This window comes from Fukomys damarensis, unplaced genomic scaffold (assembly GCF_012274545.1).
Source record: "Fukomys damarensis isolate Sample0158 unplaced genomic scaffold, DMR_v1.0_HiC HiC_scaffold_25, whole genome shotgun sequence".
Taxonomy (NCBI): Eukaryota; Metazoa; Chordata; class Mammalia; order Rodentia; family Bathyergidae; genus Fukomys; species Fukomys damarensis.
This window is the reverse complement of record NW_022900937.1, coordinates 3,331,030-3,353,046: the sequence shown is the minus strand read 5'-3', so window position 1 is coordinate 3,353,046 and position 22,017 is coordinate 3,331,030. Positions and strand designations below refer to the sequence as shown.

Here is a 22,017-nt window from a genome sequence, read left to right as displayed (position 1 = left end):
AAAAAAAAAAAAAAAAAAAAAAAGTTCTCAGGCAACGGATGCTTTTCTTTACCTGGAGCCCTACAAATAGTATATGATAAAAAATGAGATTTCTGTTGGGAGTTTACAGAACAAGTATAATTTTTATAGGGCTTTGCATCTTGAAGTCCGAGTGTTTATTTGTAGTAAAGATTGAAGATATTGACTAGATCAAGGAGTATTTAAGAAGACAATGCACTGGACCCCCACGGTCTCTGGCAAGGCTGGAGAACTATTTCCCAATTTTATGCTTCAGATGCAGTTAATAAAACAAAAGAAAAAAATTATCCCAGCTACAAACTCCGCCAACGATGCTATACCATATCCATTTGGGGTATGATAAAACATCCTTCTGTATAATCCTATTAAGATCCACCCCGTCACAACAAAATATATCTGTAGTTAGCAATGCTTACAGTAAAAATGTGTAACGCTATTATTTGTTTAATGGTAGCACAGACAGAGCTGGGCTAAATGTTGCATGGAAGTTACTGATAGCTCAAAATTTAGAGCACATATAGAGAAAACATTAAAAAGTTAAATTAAGTAGGAAATTCAAACTTTCTTTCGGCTTTTGCTACATCCTTCAGTCACCGTTATTATGACATTTGCAAAGAAATGGGAAAATGGTAATAATCTACACCTGCCTGAAGGGTAAAGGCCCTGGCTCTTAGATGGAATACTTCAGTGCTTCAAAGTAGCTTGGAGAAAAACGAAATTATCACGTTTTTCTGCCCACCTCTTGAATATAGGTACAAACTATTTTCTGTTACTGAGTTTTGTCGTATTTCACTAATGCAAGCTGTAGGGCTCTTTACTGACTTTTACCTGCATTCGCTGGCTAGGAAAAGTGGAAATGAAAGCCTCAGATGCAGTAATAATTTTAAAAAATTTTAGCTGTGGTGGGAAGAAGGCTGGCATGAAGTACATAAAAGGGAAAGTCCCGTCTCATTATAATAAACTCTCCAAACAAATGGAAATCTTCTCCCACATTGTCCACGTTGCCACAAGAACTTCATGATGGGGAATTTCCCAAACAAACAACATATAACATGTAGAACACATGTGACTGATTAACGTGAGGGACCACTGACCTCATGCCACTGACAACGGCCAATTGCATACGTGCCACCAAGCGAGGGCCACAGCTTTTGGTCCCCGAGGAGAAGAGACAGCTGTGGGAGCTCCTAAACTGCCCCGGATTATGAAAACGTTGGGCGGATTTATGAGTTAATGGATGTAACACGTTTTAGAGGAGGATGGCGGGCAACTGTCCTCTCGGAAAGCAGAAGTTGGCACGTTTGCAATTGGAGAACGACATATACGGCATTGTTACGGGGTCATCCTCTGGCACGAGGGTGGACATCAGGGAAAACGACACTGGGCTGCGTCCTGCTCTGACATGGTATGATTTCAGATTACAGAAATCTCCACGGTAAGACAGCTACTGAGTAAACCAGCGTTGTTTCTTGGGGTATAAAGAAAAATCTCAGTGTGCGCTGAAATGGAAAGTTTTCTTTACTTACTGGAAGGCCAAGGGGTCCTCTGTCACCCTTTTGACCTGGTTCACCCTTCAATCCTTTAACACCATTTAACCCTGGTTCACCCTAAATGCAAAAGCAAATGCCAATTGTGGTTGCTATCATGGGTGTTTGAACTGAGAGAGAAGAGGGCCAGTTTCTGAGATCACTGCCTATTCCAGTCTTCCGTACCAGCAGAGTCAGGCTACCTCTGTCTCGGGGCCGTTCAAAAACGAATGAAAATGTTTTCAGTGAATAAGTCAAAACGGACGGTAGAGTAAGAGTCTAGGAAGCAGAGTTCCCCGGAAAGTGTGTTCCTTTCCATCAGAAGATGCAGGGCTGAGCTCCTGAATCTCTGCGTCCCACCTCAAGGACGTGAGCGCGGCTGTGTCTACACTGTTTGGATCAGGCCGCCAGGACGGAGCTGCCGAGCCGCTTCCGTCGGAAAAGCGCCCTCTGCTGGACCGGAGCGCTGGAATACGCAGGAGAGAGTTACAGACACACACTTTAAGCCTTTAAGCATTTTGTCGGGAATGCCCGCAAAGGGAGCAGCTGATGTTTGAAGCGGTGCCGTTCAGCGAGTCCTCCCCTCACGACACTGCCGAGCGGCCCCTGCGTGAACTAAGAGAGGCCACGGCAGCCCATCCCTCAGGGGAGACCGTGAAGATCAGAGAACCCGAGTGCAGTTGTACTAACTGCTCATCTCCCCGATGCAAGAATCAAGTCGGTACGAATTTAACTCAGGGCAACACTACAAAAGTCAGGTCAGTGATAAATTCTCTGGCCTCCCCTTTGCAAAAACCTAGGAATACATTGCGTCCATTTTCCACCAGCAGGAATATGTTAGGGGTGGAGAAAGTTCTGACCCGTACACTCATCAACATTTAAGTATAGACGCTAACTTGGCAAGGAAATCGCAAAGCCTGGTGAGGAGAGGTGATGCTCTCACTGCAGAGGGCGCCGTGATGCAGGCAGCTCCGCCCAATTTGCCTGGAGCCTGCGCCCCTTTTTGACCACCGACCGTAGCTTCACGTCCGGAGGGGTTTTCTCAGCAGGAGCTTTGGGAAAGCTGAGTGAGACTTAGCCGTGCTGTTTGTACCTTTGAGCCTTCGAAGGTCGACAGAGTAACAAAGAACCCCCGGCAAGACAGCGGGTTTTTGGGATTTCGGAGAGGCGCTCGCAGTGCAGCCACAAGAGGAGATCAGAATGCTGACGGCTGCAGTCTGTCCTGGGAGCGTCAGAGTCGTGGTCAGTGTGGCTCTAAGGCCCAACTCACCCAGTGTAAACCTGAGATGAGGAACAGACAACACAGCAAGAGTAGGCTGGGAGAGTCCGGTGGGTGCTGTGCACTGACACAAATGGGCATCAGAGGAGGAGGTCAGATTAAAAATGGCCAAATCCACTAGCAAAAAGGCCAAACCTCAGTGCTGGACCAAATTCCAGTCCCAGATCTGTCACTATCCAGCTGTATAATTTGGGACTAGCAAACTTCCCAGGCTTGTAGTTTATCAACTGTAAAATCAAGAGCCTAGCAAAAGCATCTCTGAGATCTTCTCAATTGTACAGTTTACCAAGCTCTGTTATTTTAATAAGAACAAAATCATTTCATTTTACATATCCAAAAGTCGTGGGCATCTTCTCTCTTCCATGGTGGTGGCACATCTGAATCACTCATGGAATAAAAGCCAATCCTGGCGTTCACCCCTAGTCATTACCATTGGGCCGATCTCCCGTGGCACCTTCAGATTCAAGGAGCTGAGCGTGGGAAGCGTGGATTTAGTTCCAGGTGGGAAAGGCACCAAGAGGTTAAATAACTACCAGGCTCATAAGCTGAAGTGGTCTCTTTCACCCCCAGAACGGTACATACTTCTAAGACTTGGACATTGGCCTCAGCAGGAGGAAGGTATTTTTAAGACAGGCGTGGACTTCTCTCACCCTTGGGTGTTGCTAGCCTGACCCTGAAAAGGAAACTCAAGGCTACCTGCTGTGAACGGGACTTGCCATACCCTTGGAGCTAGGTGGGCCACCCTGACCTGGATGCTGTCCTCCTCCCTCTTTCAGATGCACCAGATTCTGGTGAGGAGCTTTCAGGAGCCCACACTTCTTCTCAGGAGCCTTAAGGATGAGCTGTCTTGAAATTTTCTATTCAGAATGAAGCATCAAGTCACGAGGTGACAGTAACAACAGACACTGACAAGCGTTGATCAACAGCTGCACCAGAGATGGGGCTGAGAGTTTTCTAATGATGAAGAATCAGAGTGGCAGCCACCTGCCCAAGGTGACAGAGCCTGTCGGAGGCCAAGCTGAGATGAGCACACAGATACTCATCTCCTGCACTCCCTGGGAGGAGCCTGCATTTCAGGGCATCCTCTGGACTGACACAAAGGTGAAGGACCTCCTCCCACCGCAAGCCGCGCATTCTGACGGGAAGGGGCTTTGCTCCACTGTTCTCTTTTAAGCCAACTGTGTAGAACGCAGGTAAATGAGAGGGTCTCCCCAGCAGAGCATCCCCTGGTCACCCCACCCCACCCCAGACGAAGCCAGACCCAAACAGAGGCTGCCAGTGCAGCCATTCCGATGTGGCCGTGCTGCGTACACTCAGCACATCAAACGCTCGGGCGGGCCTACCCCTGGAGCGGCAGCAGCTGACTTCTGCATGGTTGGCCTGAGTGTGTTATAAATGACACAGTGCCAAGGAAAGAAGCAAGATGAGGAGTGATTTGTCTCCAAGGGCTATCACTTAAATTTGGCGTAAGTCATTTTGTACTGTGAGATTCACACATCTGGATGCTTAAAGGCTTAAAGATTATCAGTGTTACTTGACAGAGAAGACAGGACAGACATGCTCCCATCACGTATCCCCACAGTGACAGGAAACAAACCAAACAGTCAAGGGAGCTGCTGGATTACCTTGGGTCCAGGAAGCCCATGGGGGCCCTGCAAATGGAAAACACAGCTTTTAGTGAAGAAGCGGTCGACTGTTTCCCAGCAGAAGTGAATTTTATATCAAGCAACAAAAGAGATGTGTTCTCACTGGGCCAGTTAGAGGTGGGCCACCAGGCATTACCGGTTACCTACCAAGGTTCTGCTAGCTCCAGCACTGCTCTGCGTTAGGAATCTCATTAACAGCAGTTCTGTCTGCTAATACCTAGGCGAGGGAGGGAGTGATCTGCCTGGGTTACGTGGGAGAAACATTAGGAGAAAGGCTATTCTGGACTGACATTACTCCCACTTCTCCAATTCCTTTTTATCTGGTGGAATATCGGAGATAGTCCATGAGCTTATAGAGAACAGAGACAGGACATGAAAGCCCAAGAACTGCTGGACAGAAGTCCAGCCCCGGGAGTAACACGAAAGAGGAGACCTTTCTGATTAACTCCTCTGGTCCCAAGGTGCTGAGGAACCTAAAGGAGGCCACAGATGCACATGGGACCCCAGTGCCTCATCTGTTTAATTCAAGATTAAGGAGGGCTAAGCATTATTTAGGTTGCATTTATTTTTTACAAAGATTAATTCTTTAAATCCCTAACAATTGTTTACCAGTGAAAGTTATAAGGCATACCTGAATCAGGATAAAAATGCCTTTTATGAAAATTAGATACAGACACTAATTATCAAATTAATGGAAGGCTACTGTACAGTGTTTTAAAATTTCAAGTGATTTAAATAACTATTGAGGGAGAAAATCACTCAGCCACCAGTGGAATCATGCAACATCAGGAGAAATTTTGGTTAAGTCGTGCCTAGATATTTATTACAGATGTGTACATTCGAAGAATGTTTTCCTTTTAGATAAGCTGTGGTAAAACATCTGCAGGAAGTAGCTGCAACATTATCAGATATTCTTATCTCATTTTAATACTAGTTTAAAATTCCTTTACTTTTTCATATGAACAGGATGTAGCATTTTCTAATTTAACTTGAGTCTAACAAAGCCAAAAGCACAGCATCTCTTAATTCTTAAGAAACTATTTGGCTTTAAGACAAGAAGTACAATCGCTTCTTGGCCTTTTGGCTAAGATCAAGTGAAAAAAACAAGAGGTACAGGGGCCGGGGATTTAGCTCAGCAGTTCGGTGGCCTGCCTTGCAAGCGGAAGGACCCGTGTTCAGTCCCCGGTACCAAAAAAAACAAGAGGTACAAATGGCCAATAAATACATGAAGAAATGCTCAACACTGCTGACTATTAGCAGAATGCAAATTAAGACAAGACTGAGATTCCTCTCACCCCAGAAAGAATGGCCATCATCAAGAAATCAAATAATAACCAATGCCAGAGAGGCTGTAGGGAAGAGAGAATCCTTCTACATTGTTGGTGGGAGTGGAAACTGGAGCAACCTCGATGAAGACCAGTAGGGAGATTCCCCCAAACATGAAAGCTGGAAACTCCACTTAAGTAGTTAGATACTTTTTAAGTATCTTCCTGAAAGAGTTGAAGGCAGCATATTCCAGTGACCCATGCACACCCCTGCTGACAGCAGCACAACTCATAATAGCCGAATCTTGGCAGTGGCCTGTATGTCCATCACCAGATGAGTGGTTAAAAAATGTGGTGTTTACACACCAAGGAATATTCTCCGGTATAAAGAAAGATAAACTTGAATCATTTGTAGGAAAATGGATGCATCTTGAGACCATAATGGTAAGTGCGATAAATCAAACATTCAAGCTCCAATATCACACGGTTTCTCTTACACGAGGAACCCAAATTATAAAGAGCAAAAGAAAAGATAATGGGAAGCAGGGAGCTGGATCTTTCTCAAACGGGGAGGGGATTAGAAGGAACGAAGATGAGCTGTGTCCCTGTACCAGCTCCACACGAGGAACGGAAACACACGGACGACAGAATAAAGGAGACGAGGTGGTGGGTGGTCAGTAAGCAGTGGATGATGGGGTGTCCCTCTGGCTGGCATCATTTCCACAACGCTGTCTCTAGAGCACGGAGCGGAAGGGTGGACGCCGTCTAACCTGTGTTACTGCTGTGTCTGGCTTGCAGGAGCACCTTACAGATGAGCAGAGCCTTCCAGCCTGCCTGCCCCGCCCCGATCTTGCCCTATCGAGTGCCGAAGCACCCTGCCTTCTCCTTTGAGCCGGGACGCACCCATTATTAGTCCAATTCTGAGAAGGGTACTTATTCGATGGTTGCCCTCCTCACTGGACCCAAATCCTCTGAGGTCAGAGCTGTCTCCATCAATCACCACAACACATCTGCGGCCACATTAGGCCTGGCTCGGGAAATCACCACATGTACCCAACCAGCAAAGGACAAGAGCCTTACACTGTCATCTGTGGAAACGTACTTCAGCTTTTCCCCCACTATCTATTGGACTCTTCTTTAGAGGGTCTCCAGCCTCGGAGATGGCTAGAAGCATGCTGCAGAGGGCACAGTTCTTATTTTGCTGCTAAGAGACGGGGGCGACAGTGAACTCTTGGCCAGTGTTCACGCTGCGAGGTTGGAGCACAGCTTGCCGGATCTGTCTTTCCTCAGCTCCTCTGTCTCCTGCACCTGTGTTCCGGAAGTGGACAGCACCACAGGTCTGCATCTTGGAGCACCTCGGGTTTTCTGTCCACCCCCAGAGGGCAGTGCGGGGCCCACACCGGCTCTTCATGTGTTCCTGCTCTGCCCACAGCACACTCATAAATAAACAAGTACATCTGGAGGGATGGGAAACTTACCATGGGGCCAGGAGGACCGTGGGGACCCGGGGGGCCTGGTGGGCCTATGATCTGTGTATCCAAAAAACAAACACGGGCTTGGTTACTTCCTTTAGATAAGGCGGGTCAGCCTGGGTCTCGTGTGGGCTCTGCTGCGGCCATTACCAGCCGCAGTGAAAGAGAGACTAGGAATGCTGCTGGGTCTGGGTTTAGGAATTCCTTCATGAGAGTACAATACTTAAAAAGCACAGTTATATGAATGCCCAGATATATTAAACATACATTAAAAGGAAAAGAAGCAACTGATGACCAAGAACTACTTTCATGCCTCAACCCCTGTGAAACTCAAGTATTTCACTATGTGCAGACAGGGGCCTGGAGAAAGGAAAGGATATAAGTTCTCCTTTTTCACAAAACTCTACCCACAACTGCTGTGGGAAACCCATTGGATTTCTTTTCCTCTTGGGATTCGACAGCCCTTTGAAGACGCGCTTCTCACTCAGGCTGTGGAGATGCGCTGTCTCCCTGAGTGAGGCGATGGCTGTTTCTTGGTTCTCGGCCTCCCTGCTCTTGGTGCCCTACGACATGGCGGGGCCTGGGGAACCCTAACTCTGCCCCGCGTGTTTCAGCAGCCTGGATGCTAAGCCTGGGCACTTACGGAAGGACCCTGAGGGCCCGGCAGTCCGGAGTCTCCCTTTTCTCCTTTCACCCCATTGGCACCCTACAAAAAACAAGCAGGAAGAGGTCAGTCGGCAGAGGCAGCCCTGGTGTGTAAGGGACACTGCGTGTGCTCCCAACCCCACCATGCCCTTGACGTTTTACATTATGACACACAAGGTCTATAAAAGGACTTACCTCCTTGTATTTTAGCTTAAAATAACACTTACTAAAATATCCAGGATCATAGGTCATATATAAAATAGATAAAAAGCTAGGTTGGACACGATTAAACTTGCACAGTATTAAATATATTGGGCTATAAACGTTACATCCTTTATGGTGGAATTCATTTCGAATAGCAGAGGTGAACCTTTTAACTTAGTTTTCATGGCCATTTATTTATATACTTTCTTTAAAAAAGATGTAGGGCAGGAAAGTTCACTACATTTTGAAAAATAGCATCTACATTGCCCCTGCCAATTCTCAGTAAAAATTATGGGGGATCTATAAAAGCATTGTCTGAGAGTATCATGCACACCAGGAGACACCTAATTTTTTAATTGTTCTCTATAGATACATATCCTTTTTGTGAGATGGTCTTGCTATGAGGTTCAGGCTGCCCTTGAACTCACTATGTAGCCCAGGCTGGCCTCAAACCTGCAGTGATCCTCCTGCCTCAGCCTGGGATTACAGACCTGCACCACCTGGCTTGTTCTATGTTTTTTTGACTTACTTCCTTTTGGCTTATTTTATCGTGATCAGTCACCACCATGTTACTCATGCTAAATCAAAGTGACCAGTTATATTTTACCATCTTCTAATGAAAAGATTCAGGAAAGTCTGAAGGTTTACTTTGTAATACATTTGCCTTTTGCAGTTCAGCTCCCCACTTGGACTAATTAACCAATAATATTTCAAATAGTTCAAAATAAAAATACTACAGGAACCACTGATTGAGATTTCAGTTAATAATTCTTTTTTGATTTTCAGTTTGTCTTAAAAAGAACAAACCCTAAGAAGTGTAAACATACCGGTAATCCAGGAAGTCCAATTCCTCCTTTTTCACCTGGCACACCTGGGTCCCCTGTGTCTCCCTTTGAGCCTTTGAGTCCCTGAAAATGACAGGATGTGAATGTGAGAAGCACAGTGACTGTGACAGTTACATCTGGGAAAAGAGAATACAGATCCATTTTCTCAACAGGTAAATTCAATGGGAAGATGACTCTTTTGTTTTTCTTTTTTTTTTTAAGAGTAGGAAAAATTTATTGAAAGAAAGCTTCTGAGAGAGACAGGAGGACTGGCAAGTGGATTACTCGCCCATCCCACTTTTCAAAGCTTTTATACTGCAAAGCCATGTGGTGAGGCGGGTACAAAGTGGGGCAAAACTGTAAGACCTGATGGAAAATTACAAGGAGGGCATGAGGTGGGGCAAAACCATGACCAACCAATAAGATTACAAGTTCAGTCACCCAGGTGATATCGATTAAACAGGGATCTAATGGGAGAGCAAGTCACTTAGCCACTGTACAAGGATTTTCAGTAAGGGTGGGTCAGGGATCGTTCCTGGAAAGGCTGGGTTAAGACCTGGGCCCCTCACCCAGGTGATTGATACCTATTTAGGATATCAATCACTGCTGTTCACCCTACGTGGGGTGGTAGTTTCTCTCCTCTCCCAGTGCTGGCCTTCACTGAATGTCTCGACTCTCTTCCATGTTGGCTCCTCATGGGCTGGCCCTGTCTAACTGCCTACAAGATACCTAATTAACTTACCTATCTGCAATATCCCCCCTCTGAAGAGGTGCCCCTAAATGCTGTGAGGGGGCAAAGGGCAAAGACCATTCTGGCTACTTCTGGCTGAAGAGGGTTGTAGTTGTGATCAGGAGTCAGTTACTCTACAGAGGGTCTATCTAAAGGCCTTCGATAGGCACCAGGCATTGGAGATGACTCTATTTTCATTCTTAGGTAGAGTGGTTTCTTAAAAATCTGCACTGAATCAATACTGAGTCCCCATGCAAGGAAGGGATTTACATTCTGATAATCCATTTAAATATGAAAAACACAAACTTATGTTTTGACATCATTTCTCCTGATTTCATATATTATACTGGCAGCTACCTCCATGTAACCAGTCAAGAAAACAATGTAATGGCCCTAATTCTAGCAGTACAGTGTACAGTTTAATGAGAATCTAGTGCGAGAACAAAAAGTCCAGACAGAGTTCAACCATGTCTCCCCACTTATTCAGTTTCTATTTTCACTACACACAGACTTTCAGCCATTGCTTTTCAGTGTTCCAGGCTTGAGACAGGTAAATTATTTACTGACCACTAAGGTTCAGCGATGGTAAAAACATTTCAGCTTCTCCACAGCATTCTTATCTTGTCATCTCTGTGAGGGGAGCCAGACTGTTTTTATTTTCCTTACAGTGAGGACATAGAGAAGTGTGCATTAGGAGTGTTAATTCTGAACTGTGTAACATGAACACAGAAGTTAACTTTTGTGACTAATAACCATCTTCATTGTGGGGATCTCGGTCAGTATGAGCAGCTGGCCCAGCCTCCAGAGGGGAGGATCATGGTCCTGTGGCACAGGCCCTCCAGGCAGCACAGGCCTGTTGGTCTCTCTCAGGGACAGAAACGTCCTCGCCTGTGGACCGAGCCTATCTTGTACACCTAGTTCAGAATCGTGCAGGGGGCGGGGGCGAGTGGGGTGCTGCCCGGATGGACGGATGGGTGGGTGCGTCCTCCAGGTTAATCCTAGTGATGGGGACAGATGACTCGGCCAACCCACTGAACTGGGTGCCAGACGGATCCAAAGCTTACAGAAGATCCAACTACTGTATATGTGGGGCCGTGGAGTACATCATCACACGTGTCCACTTATTTATACTGATGACGGCGGGAGGGGTCACGGCCAGAGCCTCAGGTCCCCATGCGAACTCCAGCTGATACAGCAAATCAACTGCTTTTCTTTCGTATCAAAGTTTCTTCAGTGTGGTGTACGACTTCGACATACAACTCTGATCTTAAAAATAACACTTCTCATAAACTTAATTATTGCCTGGTATTTTCTCTGGAGGAATTACGTTCACGGGCTGGACCAACAATCCCCTGGGGGCCAGGTGCGGGGGCCCAGGCTTTAGCGCTCTTGGAGGCTGAGGCACAGACACAAGGGCAAGCCCGGCCCGGGGAAACTTGGTGACTTAGCGAGGTCCTAACTCAATACACAAAACGGGAGAAGAGCAGGGCAGGCAGCTCTATGTGAAGAGCTCCGAATTCAATTCCCAGTGCCAGGAAACAGGAAAAAAAAAATTAAAGAACCCCTTTGATATCTTATAATTTCTGTGATTTTAGCCGTTTCTCGGGTAAATAATGGAAGCTCAGGAAACACTAAACATCTCTAAATTAATCCTTCAATTTGATTCTGAATGTTGTCCATGTCCTCCTGGGAAGAGTCTCAAGAGGCAGGAGTTGCCCACACCACAGCACTTGTCCTACAACAGCCGAGGCACTGTCTTTGTTCAGGCAGAATTTCTAACAAGTGCTAGAAGGGAAAGCGTGCTGGAGATCTGTGCAGCCTGCAAAGCCCAAGACGTTTATTTTCTAGTTCTTTGTAGAACAAGCACGTGAGCCTCTGCCTAGGGCAGCCCCGAGGTAACTAGTACTCTGTAGAACTCTAAATGCCCACTTGTTTCGATCTTTTCTGAGAATCTAGGAAATTAGTTATGACCTCTACTTGGGAAAGAAAACACTTATGTTTTAGGAACTCTGGTCACTGACTGTAGTCTGGAGTCACATGTACTCGTCGGCAAGAGGCAGGCGACAATATTACAGGTTTATTAAAGTGCAGAGGAGTTACTGGCAGATTGGTGGGAGATAGTGAGAACCAACCTAAAATATCATGCAGCTTTATGTTTCTGCAAGTTAAATCTAAAGCCAATCTTGAGACCAACTGCTTTGTTGAGTTTATGTGGTCTCCAGAGCAGAGGTGGAAGAGAGATGGTATCATACCAGTGTGCATACATGTTTTGGCTTCAAACCTAGGATGAAAGTGGTGTCAATAATGATATTTTAAATAATGGTATACAGGCTTGGAAATTACCTGCTCTCCATCAGCTCCTGGGGTTCCTGGAGACCCTGGATCGCCCTGTTAAAGTAAAAACAAGGGGAATGGGAAAAAATAAGAACCAAGATGTATCATGTACAGGTATGAATTCCCAGTGATGAATGAGATCATAATATACACCTAAAATGTACCAATAAACTTAACAAAAATATAAACAACAGCTCACTTCTATTTATTACTGCTATTATATTAAAAAATGATGCTAATGGTTAAAAGTACAATTTGAGTTTTAACACGTGCCCAAGAATACTTTTAAGGGACCTAGCCTCACTAAGTGAGCTAGCGGCCATTTTCCTTGATAAGGCTTGGAAGTGGCTAAGATTCTGTGCTTTTATTATTTTCCTCCATGTGAGATGCAGGCTAGAAAAATGGTAAAAGAAAACTGATAAAAATAGTTTCATGGCTGATCATATCCTATAGGAACACATGTTGACTCAAGTTAATTTTTTTGTACATCTGAAATCTGTATGGTTTTTCTTATTTTTAGTAAAAACAGAATGATATAGAAGCCCTTGGCAATTTATAGCAATATTTTAACTGGCACCGTTTGAATAAGTTCATAATGATTGTGAGTGTACCCTGTCCAGAAAAGCCTCACTGAAGGATATAATAAATCAGATAGTATCTTAATCCACAACAATTTTTATATCAATTCAATTTTCTATACTATTCTAGGAGTGGAAATAAAATCTATTGTCTGTTATGATTTATTGGAACTTTTGACAAACTCAAAATACATAATTTTTTAAAACTAAGATGCTCCAATAAAAAACAAATTTAAACAATATGCTAGAGCTTATCCAAACAACACATTTAGTCACCTGTTGTAGAGAGCACTAAACCAACAAATTCCTTGAAAAGATGTTATATCAATGAGCAGTTGTGTGGATCTCATTAGAAATACTCCCAATTCCCACACTGTAGAAATCCTCGAAACAGCTCTACATGTGAGAGATTTCCAAGGGAGATGATTTCAGGCGTATTTTCTAGGCTGTATTTTCTAGAACAGCTTCTTGGTGGTGTTATAAACACAGTATTGAAATAGCTGAGCTCCTTTCCCTGATTAAAAAAAAAAAACTCTTTAATTGCCATGGGCCACAGATGAAACGTGAGCTTCCCGATGTTCAAGGAAGGCACGAGCTTGTCCTTGTAAGCAATGAAATGCTTGGGGTGGGAAGGGTCCCCATTTCAGATTGCCTGTTCTCTCTCTCACCACACACGAATGCTGGGGTCAGATGAGCTGGCGAGGCCTGACCTTCGCTAGGACTGAATGCCTGCCTGCACTCTGCAGGGTTCTGGCTTTAAACTACGACCCATGGCTGCTTAGACACCAGCACAGTTTCTGCATGATTAGTACTCATCCTCCCCCCTTGATAGGTTCAAGAGAATTACTGGATGTGTGAGAAATCAAATCATTCTTGTTTGAGAAAGGAGGGAGAGAGGCTGATTGAGCAGGTTCCTCTTCTGCTGAGAGGGGACCACAGCGGAGACCTCGCTGGGCATCCGAGCTGCGCGCGTTCTGCTCTCACTTGGCCTTAGCTGCGTCCTACCTGCAGTATCCCACTGTTCTCAAGGACAGGTCAGGGAATGTGCGAAGGGCCACACGAGTGAACACACGACCAGCCCTTCCGGCCACCCCTGTCTAGACACTGAGCTGGCCATTCCCCGTGCCGCGCAGTCACCCAAAGCCATCCTGAAACCCAGGCTTCCACACAATCCGTGCCCATGCTCTTAACCGAAGCTGTTTGTCTACGCCATGCGTTTTACTTTCCTGCCTCCCTCCCTCGGCTGAATGCTGTGCGCTGAGACCCTTTACTGGTCTCCTTACTAGATTTTAACCCTCATCAGATCAGAGAAGCAAAACTTAGTGAATAACTGAATTGATACACAAATACTACTTGGGTGATGAAATGAGGTGTAGGGGTTTTAGTGATGCAGCCTTCTTAGCTAGCTGTTCCTTCTTGGCCTATCTGGGTCCAGGGGTGGGAACCCTTTGCGCTTTTGTTGGGCCTGGAACTATAGAGAAAAGGTCTGAGGTTTTGGGCAAAATGGGGGATGTGCTTGGCCTGCATGATACTTGGTCAAGTGAGACGGTGGGGCAGAGACCTTAGACCCTAATTAACTACACAAAAGAGCCAGGAAAAGTTAAAGAGCAGGGATGTGGGCCGACCTGCTCAGCAGACAAAGACCATCTCGTGACTGCAGCGTATTTTGGGTTACGTTTCTTATGGACTAAAAGAGGGTGCAGAAATAGGAAGTTAAAATGCCGTACCTTCTATTGATGTTATACACGGAATCTTTTTGCAGCTAGAATCTGTGCCCTAAATACTTCTGCTCACATAGGCAAGGGTCTCAGTAACATTATATTTTATATTCTTTTAATAGAAAAATAAATGTTTCTGCATTTAGAAAGAGAAGAGGACAAAAGCTGATATGTGCATGTGTGTGCAGGACAGCTCAGCAAATAAACTGACTTGCAAAGCATAAACAAAAGAAGAACTTTGAAACCACTTGAATCTCCTATAAGAATCCAATGACGAAAGTCACATTTCAACACGTGTAGCTCAGTTCTGAAAAGCCAGCGTCCCCGGCCATGTGTTAATTGATCAAGCATGGTTGAATGACTAAACCTCAGCTTGGAGGGGGTAAAGGGAAAACCAACAACAGAGTTCATTTATAACCAAGTCGTTCCAGTTTCTACTGTTTGTGGCTGGTATGTTTCATTCCCTAAGAATTAAGTAGCAGAATGTCTGAATCTATGCAATAAAGGGACGTGTTATAAAATAAACTCAAAAGCCATTCCTAAAATTATCATTTATGAATGCTTCAGGCACAAAAGCTTCCCTTGTTCTTTTTAGTACAGAAGAATTAGAAGGATCTTTTTGAGTGTCAAAGCAGATCTCCTTCAATCTTCTTCTACTTGAAAACTTCTTTTTCCATACACCAAAGTTAGTGTTTCTTCACACTTCCAATTTCTGTTGAACCTGTTTTGCCCTTGTTTAGTATTTTCTGTTTTTCAATGTCCTTCCCCAAATTTAGTTCCCATTTCTCTGCCTTCTTTCCTAATCTTCCTTCCTATTTTCCCTCTTCCCTTAGCTCAGTTTCTCTTCATTCTCTAAAGCTCTATTGCTGATCTTGCTTCTCTTGCACTGACTAGGACTGATTTTTAAAGATACAGATATTTCCTATGGGCTTCTGTGCATCTTAGCGGATGGCAGGGAAACAAGTAAACAAAACATAACCTTTGGCCCTTGTAGTCCTTGAGGTCCAGGAGGCCCAGGGGGACCCTGAGGGAAGAAAAGAAATAGTTATAAGAAGCACCAAGTATATGTATTAAAGTTCATGCCTTAATATCAGCACGCTGCACACCTCTTCTATTCCTGTCATTATCAGATATCTCCTACTGCTATTTCAAAGGGGAGACATTTCACAGGCTATATAACTATGAAAACTGCATACTCATATGTCAAAATAATACTGAAGATGCTTTGGCGTTGGTTCTGAGGGTTTGTAATCGCCGCCAGGCCCCTGGTTCATCTCTCGGGAGGAGCCAGCCCACTACTATTCCCTGGATTTCTAGACACACATCTGAACCCTCTAGCCCAAAGCCTTTGATTTTCTGCAACCTAAAGAACAAAAGCTGTATTGTTACCAAAAAGCCAAAGACTTCTAAAGAAATGAGTAACTTTTTTCTTGACTTTTTCATGAAACAGAGGGATTTAACTAGGGCAAATGTGGTAAAGCACTGTTAATATAAGGGAACATTTACTATCTGATACAAATAACAGCACATTAGTACCATTTCAGCCTGCATGCATCAGCACTAAGTACACAGTCACAAGCCACAGAAGTCATGCAACAGGAGTTACCGTGACAGTTAGGGTGGTAATCCTCTGTGGGAAAGATGTATGACAAAGACAGAGTTACCTATTTTGTCTGCCAAAGTACAATGATACATTTCTGAAAAAAATGGACTTTTTGAATACATTTTGTTAAGTCTGACGTCTCACAAGGAACTGAAAAGATGCTGAGGACATTTTTTCCCCATCATCAATACAGTGAACTCATTTTTAAAATTATCTCTAGAATTTTATTTTTGCTGAGTTAATCCACTTTCTCAAAGTGCTGTGCTCCTTTAACCCAGATGTACTCTCGAAGTATGAATTTCTAAAACATGATTCCCAATCCATGATCATGTTTCTGTACTCATCATTTCTAGTTCAGAGCCTTTGTCACAAGCTCTGTAGAGTCCGCCAATAACCTTATGCAGCCATGGAGGAAGGAACACTTTCCAGTAAGGAGCGCGTCAGAGACCCACAGTCCCAGGTACACTTGCTGATATCGGCCCACTACTGGTGTTTTGCATTCCACTGCTTGGGCCCCATTTCTGATCCAAGCTGTCTTTGCTGTTTTTGTCATTGTTGTAAAATGTGCTCCTACCATTTACTGTCTGTCTTCAAACATCTGTCTCTAGTGACAGGATACTGGCATCCTCAGAAAAAAATGTTATATGTGTGTGTCAGTAGTCAGTTTGTCTTCCGTAACTAAGTCAGACATGACCAACATGTAGCTTCCAAGAAAACAGTAGGAAAGAAACATGAGTCCTTCTAAGACAAAGGTACAAACTGGGGGCAAATTTAAATACACATTTATGTATTTATGAAATGAGGGCCCAGAATTTGATACTGGTGTGACATGAAGTACCATTGACTTTATCCTCCAGGGAGTTACCTAGAGCAGGACTTGGGGTGCTCCTGCTATATTAGGGGTATTGAGATGGTGAATGTCTACATTTAAAAATATTATTACTGAATAAAGACAAATTGCCACAGATTCCCTTTTCCTCAGAGACGCTCACCCCATCCTTTTTGTCCTTTCTGAAGCAACTCTGGAGGTCCTCGTCTGTGTCTTAACCAGGTGTGATCAAAAGTATAGAGAATGCCACTGTCCAGCGCCACCCAATGCATCCGGTGGAAAGGCCAGTTGTGAAAACACCAGTCATATGTCCATCGACTCACCAGGTCTAGCACTGTGTGACTCTGACTCATCCCCAAAGTCAAAATGACCAGGAAAGGTCAATACTTTGCATTAATTCAGGACATCAAGGCAGCCAGGACAGTACAACTAAAGACCCTCAGGATAGAGGACTCCAGAGCTGCTGCAGGAGGTGGCGAGGACAATGGGATGAGTGTGCTCAAAGTGATGGGAGGATTTTGAGGCAGATGAATAGTAATATGTTTTTTACTATAACAATTCTTCATTAAATATTCAGCATATTTCTTGATCACATCTCACAGCTATGAAAAAGCAATTCCTTTGTTTTTAGGGTATAGATGAGTCATGTACGATTATTAGAAAATTACAGCATAGAAATGGTTCCTCTATCATTGCCTGCCAGTTACACACTGCACTTTAACTAGAAAGCAGAAGCACAAAACCTTGTAAGAGGAAGCAGCTGCACAATCCAAACTCTCAGGTTTTTGGTGAAAATCCCATATATAAGTCTATTTTTCCAACTAAAAAAACAGAAGCCCAATTTGTCTTTTTAAAAAATTAAAGGCTAAAAATGTGTTTTATAGTAAGCTACATAGCACAGTAGTAGTATTAGTGGACATGAACTAATGGGCGGGGCTTAAAGGACACCGTGAATGGCTGTGTTGTGATACACGGAATCCCACAGGACAGCCTGCTAAGCGGACTTCACCAACACTTTCCCATCACTGTCGCAGTGTCCACGAGCAGACACCCAGCACACTCTGGGCTTCCAGCATGAGGCTTCTCCAGGTTAAGGCTACACAAACCCAGCAGGGTTGCTTTGTGAACTCCACGAGTGATCGGAACACCAGAGGTTCTGGTGGTGATGGAGAAAGCCCAGGATGATCCTCTGGGCAGAGGGTGCGAGGCGGGAGCCTCAGCTGGAGCCACTGTGTCCTGGGTGAAGCCCAGCAGGACACCTGGTGATTTGTTTCCAGGCATGTCTCTATGAATCCCTTTCAAATTGAAGCTATTTTCCTTCTTTTTTTTGGCAAAGATGCAAGCTTAACAATCACTCACGGTTTACATGAAAGGGCAAGTTGGTCCATATGGCAGTGAGAATTTTAATAGCTTGAAATGGGATCCAGAAAAGTTTTGTTGCTAATTGTTGAAACTTAACCACCTTAAATACGGTAGCGTTAAGCAGTATTGATATAAACAATTTCATTTCTGTAGGTGGATGTAGCTTAATAGTCTAACAGGAAATAGTAATTTGAAAAACAGTAACAGGGATCGAGCAGATGGGATGGGGCATGCAGACAGGGACGGGCCTGGGAAGGCAGGTAAAACACCTCACAGGAAGCCTGAAGCCGTACCAGGGAGTGCAAGATAGCGCCCCAGCAGAGAGAAGCTCTCTCCACGTTCCCTGCTGTCAAAAAGAAAAGTAATGACATGGCTCAGGGTTTTTACTTCATAATTTCCATTCCACTTAAAAATGACTTGGCAAGTAGTTTGTTATTCGGGTTTTGGTGTTTTCAATTAGCTGCAACGACACATGTGAGAATTACAAATGCCAAATTCAGAATACCAGCTATCACAAGGACACTACATATGGTAGTACTTCATCAGAATAAGGTAATGTTTTATCGTTTCAGGGGAGTATTGGGCCCACAGAAGTTATATTATTCTTAGTACTTTTTCATAGACTGAAATAATGGAAAACTTTATTTATTTATGTTGGTACTGTGGATCTTGTGCTTGTGAGGCAGGCGGTGGAGCCACTGAGCTAAATCCCCGGCCCTAAAACCTTAAATACAGTATTACTATAACTGTAATATGCTCCTATTTATCAAATTACCTCAGCTCTGTTGGAAAACCTTTTTATAGGAGGTAATAAATGAAATGAAATCTAATAAATGTAAATAGTCATCACTGGTTAGAAAATAAGAATGAATGTCTTCTCTCTCAGTCTAATGGAATGCACTTTATTAGGACTATCTACTAGAGTAATCTGTTAGGAAAACCAGTAAATAGTTTTGAAGTGAAAAATAACTATAAGCTATTTATAGGCATAAGATATAGTTGCCCTCACAGTGTGGTAAGGATAAAATATTCTTAGATTGGGCGTAGGCAGGAAATAGGTGAATATGGTGGACACTGACCAGAATTTGTCATCTAGAACTTGACACGAGAAAAAGAAGTTAAGCATAATGTATTCACAGTGCTTTTCTGCCAGTGAAAAAGTGTTCAGAAGCTCCTAAATACAACCCTCATAATAATACATTTCATAAAGTCTTAGAAAATATCTATGCTGTTGACATCTTCATTTTGCAGACAAGATCAGTGAAGGGCAGAGACAGTGGTTCCCCCAAAATGACCCAGTAAGGTTTGGTGGCCATAGAAGGAAGATTGGAACACAGATTTCCATTTCAGGCTAAGGATAGGCCAGACGCCGGACTCTGTTTAAAGAATGCTTTCAAAACTCTTTCACAACGTTGCAGGAAATGGCCAGGAGGATTGGAGCATTTTTGGGAAGATAAGAAAGCAGACCCTTCCTAAAGGTGGACGCAGGAATCACGGTGCCATTGCAGCAGTTTAAGAGAAATGCACAACACTGCCAATAAATCCAGTTTTAAACAGTGTCCCTATATCTCGGTAATTTATTTTGCAACTAAGAACTTTGAAAACACAGTAGGTACACTAAACTTTGTGTTCTTTCTCCTCTTTCTCCCCATATGCTGTACTAACTTGTGGAAAAAGTGAACAGTTTAGAAAACTGGGTCTCAAACGTGACACTGACCTGGAGGCTGCCACCTGGGTGTAAACTGCTCATGTGGACCGACTGGCCTAGGGATTGTGACCGCGTCGGGAATGAAGAAAACGGGATGTGGCCCTCTCAGGAATGGAGGGGAGGAGGTGTCAAGAAACATTGTGAGAAAAACAGTCCCTGGTGAGATGGAATGGACGAAATGCTGGGAGTAGTTTCAAAGTGGCGGTAATGCCTTTACCAGAGAAACAGCCAGACTCACGGCACCACCAACAGCGACTGGTTAATTAAGAAGAGGAATCGCTTGGTAGGTGGGAGAGGTGACAGCATACCGTGAGCACTGGTGGGAGGCCACAGGCGATGGTACGTCTGAGGAGGAATTACTGTTAGACGGCCGGAGGCACCCAAGCCGACCTGATCCATGGACGGAGGAACCGAGAACCCGGACTGGAAAGCACACTGAGCGGAGATGCCAGAGGCCTCCGGATACCACACGTATGGTGATGGGCGGAGAAGTTGGGAACAGCAAACTAGAATGGCTCCGACGGAGGAGAAAAATGGAGGGAGCGAAAGTAGGAGCTCAGAGAGACCAAGAAAAGGAAGAGTTAAGAAAAAGAGAGAAGAGTTTCAAAAGGAATATGGCTTGGAGTAAATGTCACACGAAAGTCAAGAAAGCAGAATGCACTGGGCTTTACCTAGAGGTCTCATGCTGTACACATCCAGATACAACCAACTCGAGTTACAACCAGCTCTGGGGACCGATCGAGTTTGTAAGTCAAGGTTCTACTGTCATTGGGCAGGAGAACTCATTCTAGGGAGAAGGAGGAGAGCAGGGCACAGGTGAGCCTCCTGTGATGAAGTCTAGGACTGGCTGAGCCAAAGGTCTAGGACTTTCACACCCAGTGCTGAAGTGGACAGCACCCAACCGGACCAGGCTGAGGGTCAGGGCTGAGGGTCCAGGCCAATGGTCAGGGTCACTGTAAGAAGCTGCAAAGGAATGCTGAGAACCAGGACCAGGAGAGGACAGGCGGGAAGCAGCAGTGGTGGAAAGTCAGAGCCTGTTCTGTACTTAGTGGAAGGAAAAGAACATAACTGTATGTGCCCGGCTGTGTTCTAAGAGAAGGGTAGAGATTTGGCCTGAGCCTCTCCCTGCTACTTTCTTCATTTCACAGATGCGGAAACCAAGGCACACACAAGTGGAGCAACCTACCCTAGCTCACCTACTGAATAAGCAAAAGAACTGAGATTTGAACCCAAGAAGTTGCCACCCCAGAGCACAGGAGTCATAACTGCTTTACAGAGCTCCCTCTTCAAGGGACGAGGCCGAAGTGGCTCTACTGACACAGTCTGTGCTCGATGAGCTTAGGATTGTCTGAAGGCGGCGTGCAAAGAAAGGGAGAGATTAAAAACGGCACAGTGGCTTGCGTCCGTGGTCCCAGCTTCGTGGAAGCGGAGGATGGAGGATCACAGTTGGCCATGCCTGTCTCAAAAAGGGCCAGGGATTTAGCTCAGTGGTTCTAGTGCCTGCTTTGCAAGCTCAAGGACCCAAGTTTGATCCCCAGTACCAAAAAAAAAAAAAAAAAAAAAAAAGCTGGGGTATAGCTCAGTTGTACAGTGTTTGTCCAGTGTGTGTAAAGCCCTGGGTTCAAGCCCCACTACTGCAAAAAAACAAAACGCCCCAAACCCTACCAAGTAAAGATAATGGGGGCAGAAAGGAGTGGGCTCTGAGCAGGCAGCTGCTGGCTGTGAGGTTGGGGGGACGGGAGCTTGCCCCACGCCCAGGGGTGCCTCTGGGACCCAGCTGCTTGGGGTGGGGGCGGCAGCCTCTCACCTGTAAGGCTTCGTGGAGGTTGCCATTGTAGTCTATGATCTCCGTGGCTCCTGGATCCCCTTTTTGCCCTGGTGGGCCCTGCAATGAAAGCAAAGCGGGGGGCTCAGGGGCGTGAGGATGAGGACATCAGAGCCTGGGGTGGAAACAGAAGCAGCAGTGTCCCGCTCTCTGACCTTCACTTCCTTCTGAAGTCCTGACAGATTATCATGTTCAAATTTTATCTATTTTTCCAAGAAGGCAAATGACTTCTGTCTATGGCAGTTAAATATAGGAAACCTGACTATTTAAAAGCACATAAGGTTTAGTCTCTGAAGCCACTTTCTGAAAATTATAAAATACAGACTGATTTGTTGTGTTACAAAATTCTGTTGGATTTACCTGTGCTTATTAAAGCAACGGCAGAGCTGCCTGCCTGCCTGCCTGTCTGCGATCACCCGGCGGCGTGCGCGCGAGCTCCCGGCCTGCGCGG

At 44.9% G+C, this 22,017-nt stretch overlaps 1 protein-coding gene across 1 annotated transcript in view; it reads right to left on the bottom strand.

The window, feature by feature from the left end:
* The window catches only part of Col25a1 (collagen type XXV alpha 1 chain), a 408,120-nt gene that overhangs the window by 17,747 nt on the left and 368,356 nt on the right, over window positions 1–22,017 (bottom strand). Inside the window, exons 29-37 of the mRNA XM_033755992.1 lie at window positions 21,549–21,626; window positions 15,846–15,869; window positions 15,219–15,263; window positions 11,953–11,997; window positions 8,883–8,963; window positions 7,850–7,912; window positions 7,213–7,263; window positions 4,449–4,475; window positions 1,545–1,625 (exon numbers count right to left, since the gene is read on the bottom strand). Of these exons, the coding sequence (XP_033611883.1) occupies window positions 1,545–1,625; window positions 4,449–4,475; window positions 7,213–7,263; window positions 7,850–7,912; window positions 8,883–8,963; window positions 11,953–11,997; window positions 15,219–15,263; window positions 15,846–15,869; window positions 21,549–21,626 (495 nt within the window). The remainder of the gene's footprint in view (window positions 1–1,544; window positions 1,626–4,448; window positions 4,476–7,212; window positions 7,264–7,849; window positions 7,913–8,882; window positions 8,964–11,952; window positions 11,998–15,218; window positions 15,264–15,845; window positions 15,870–21,548; window positions 21,627–22,017) is intronic.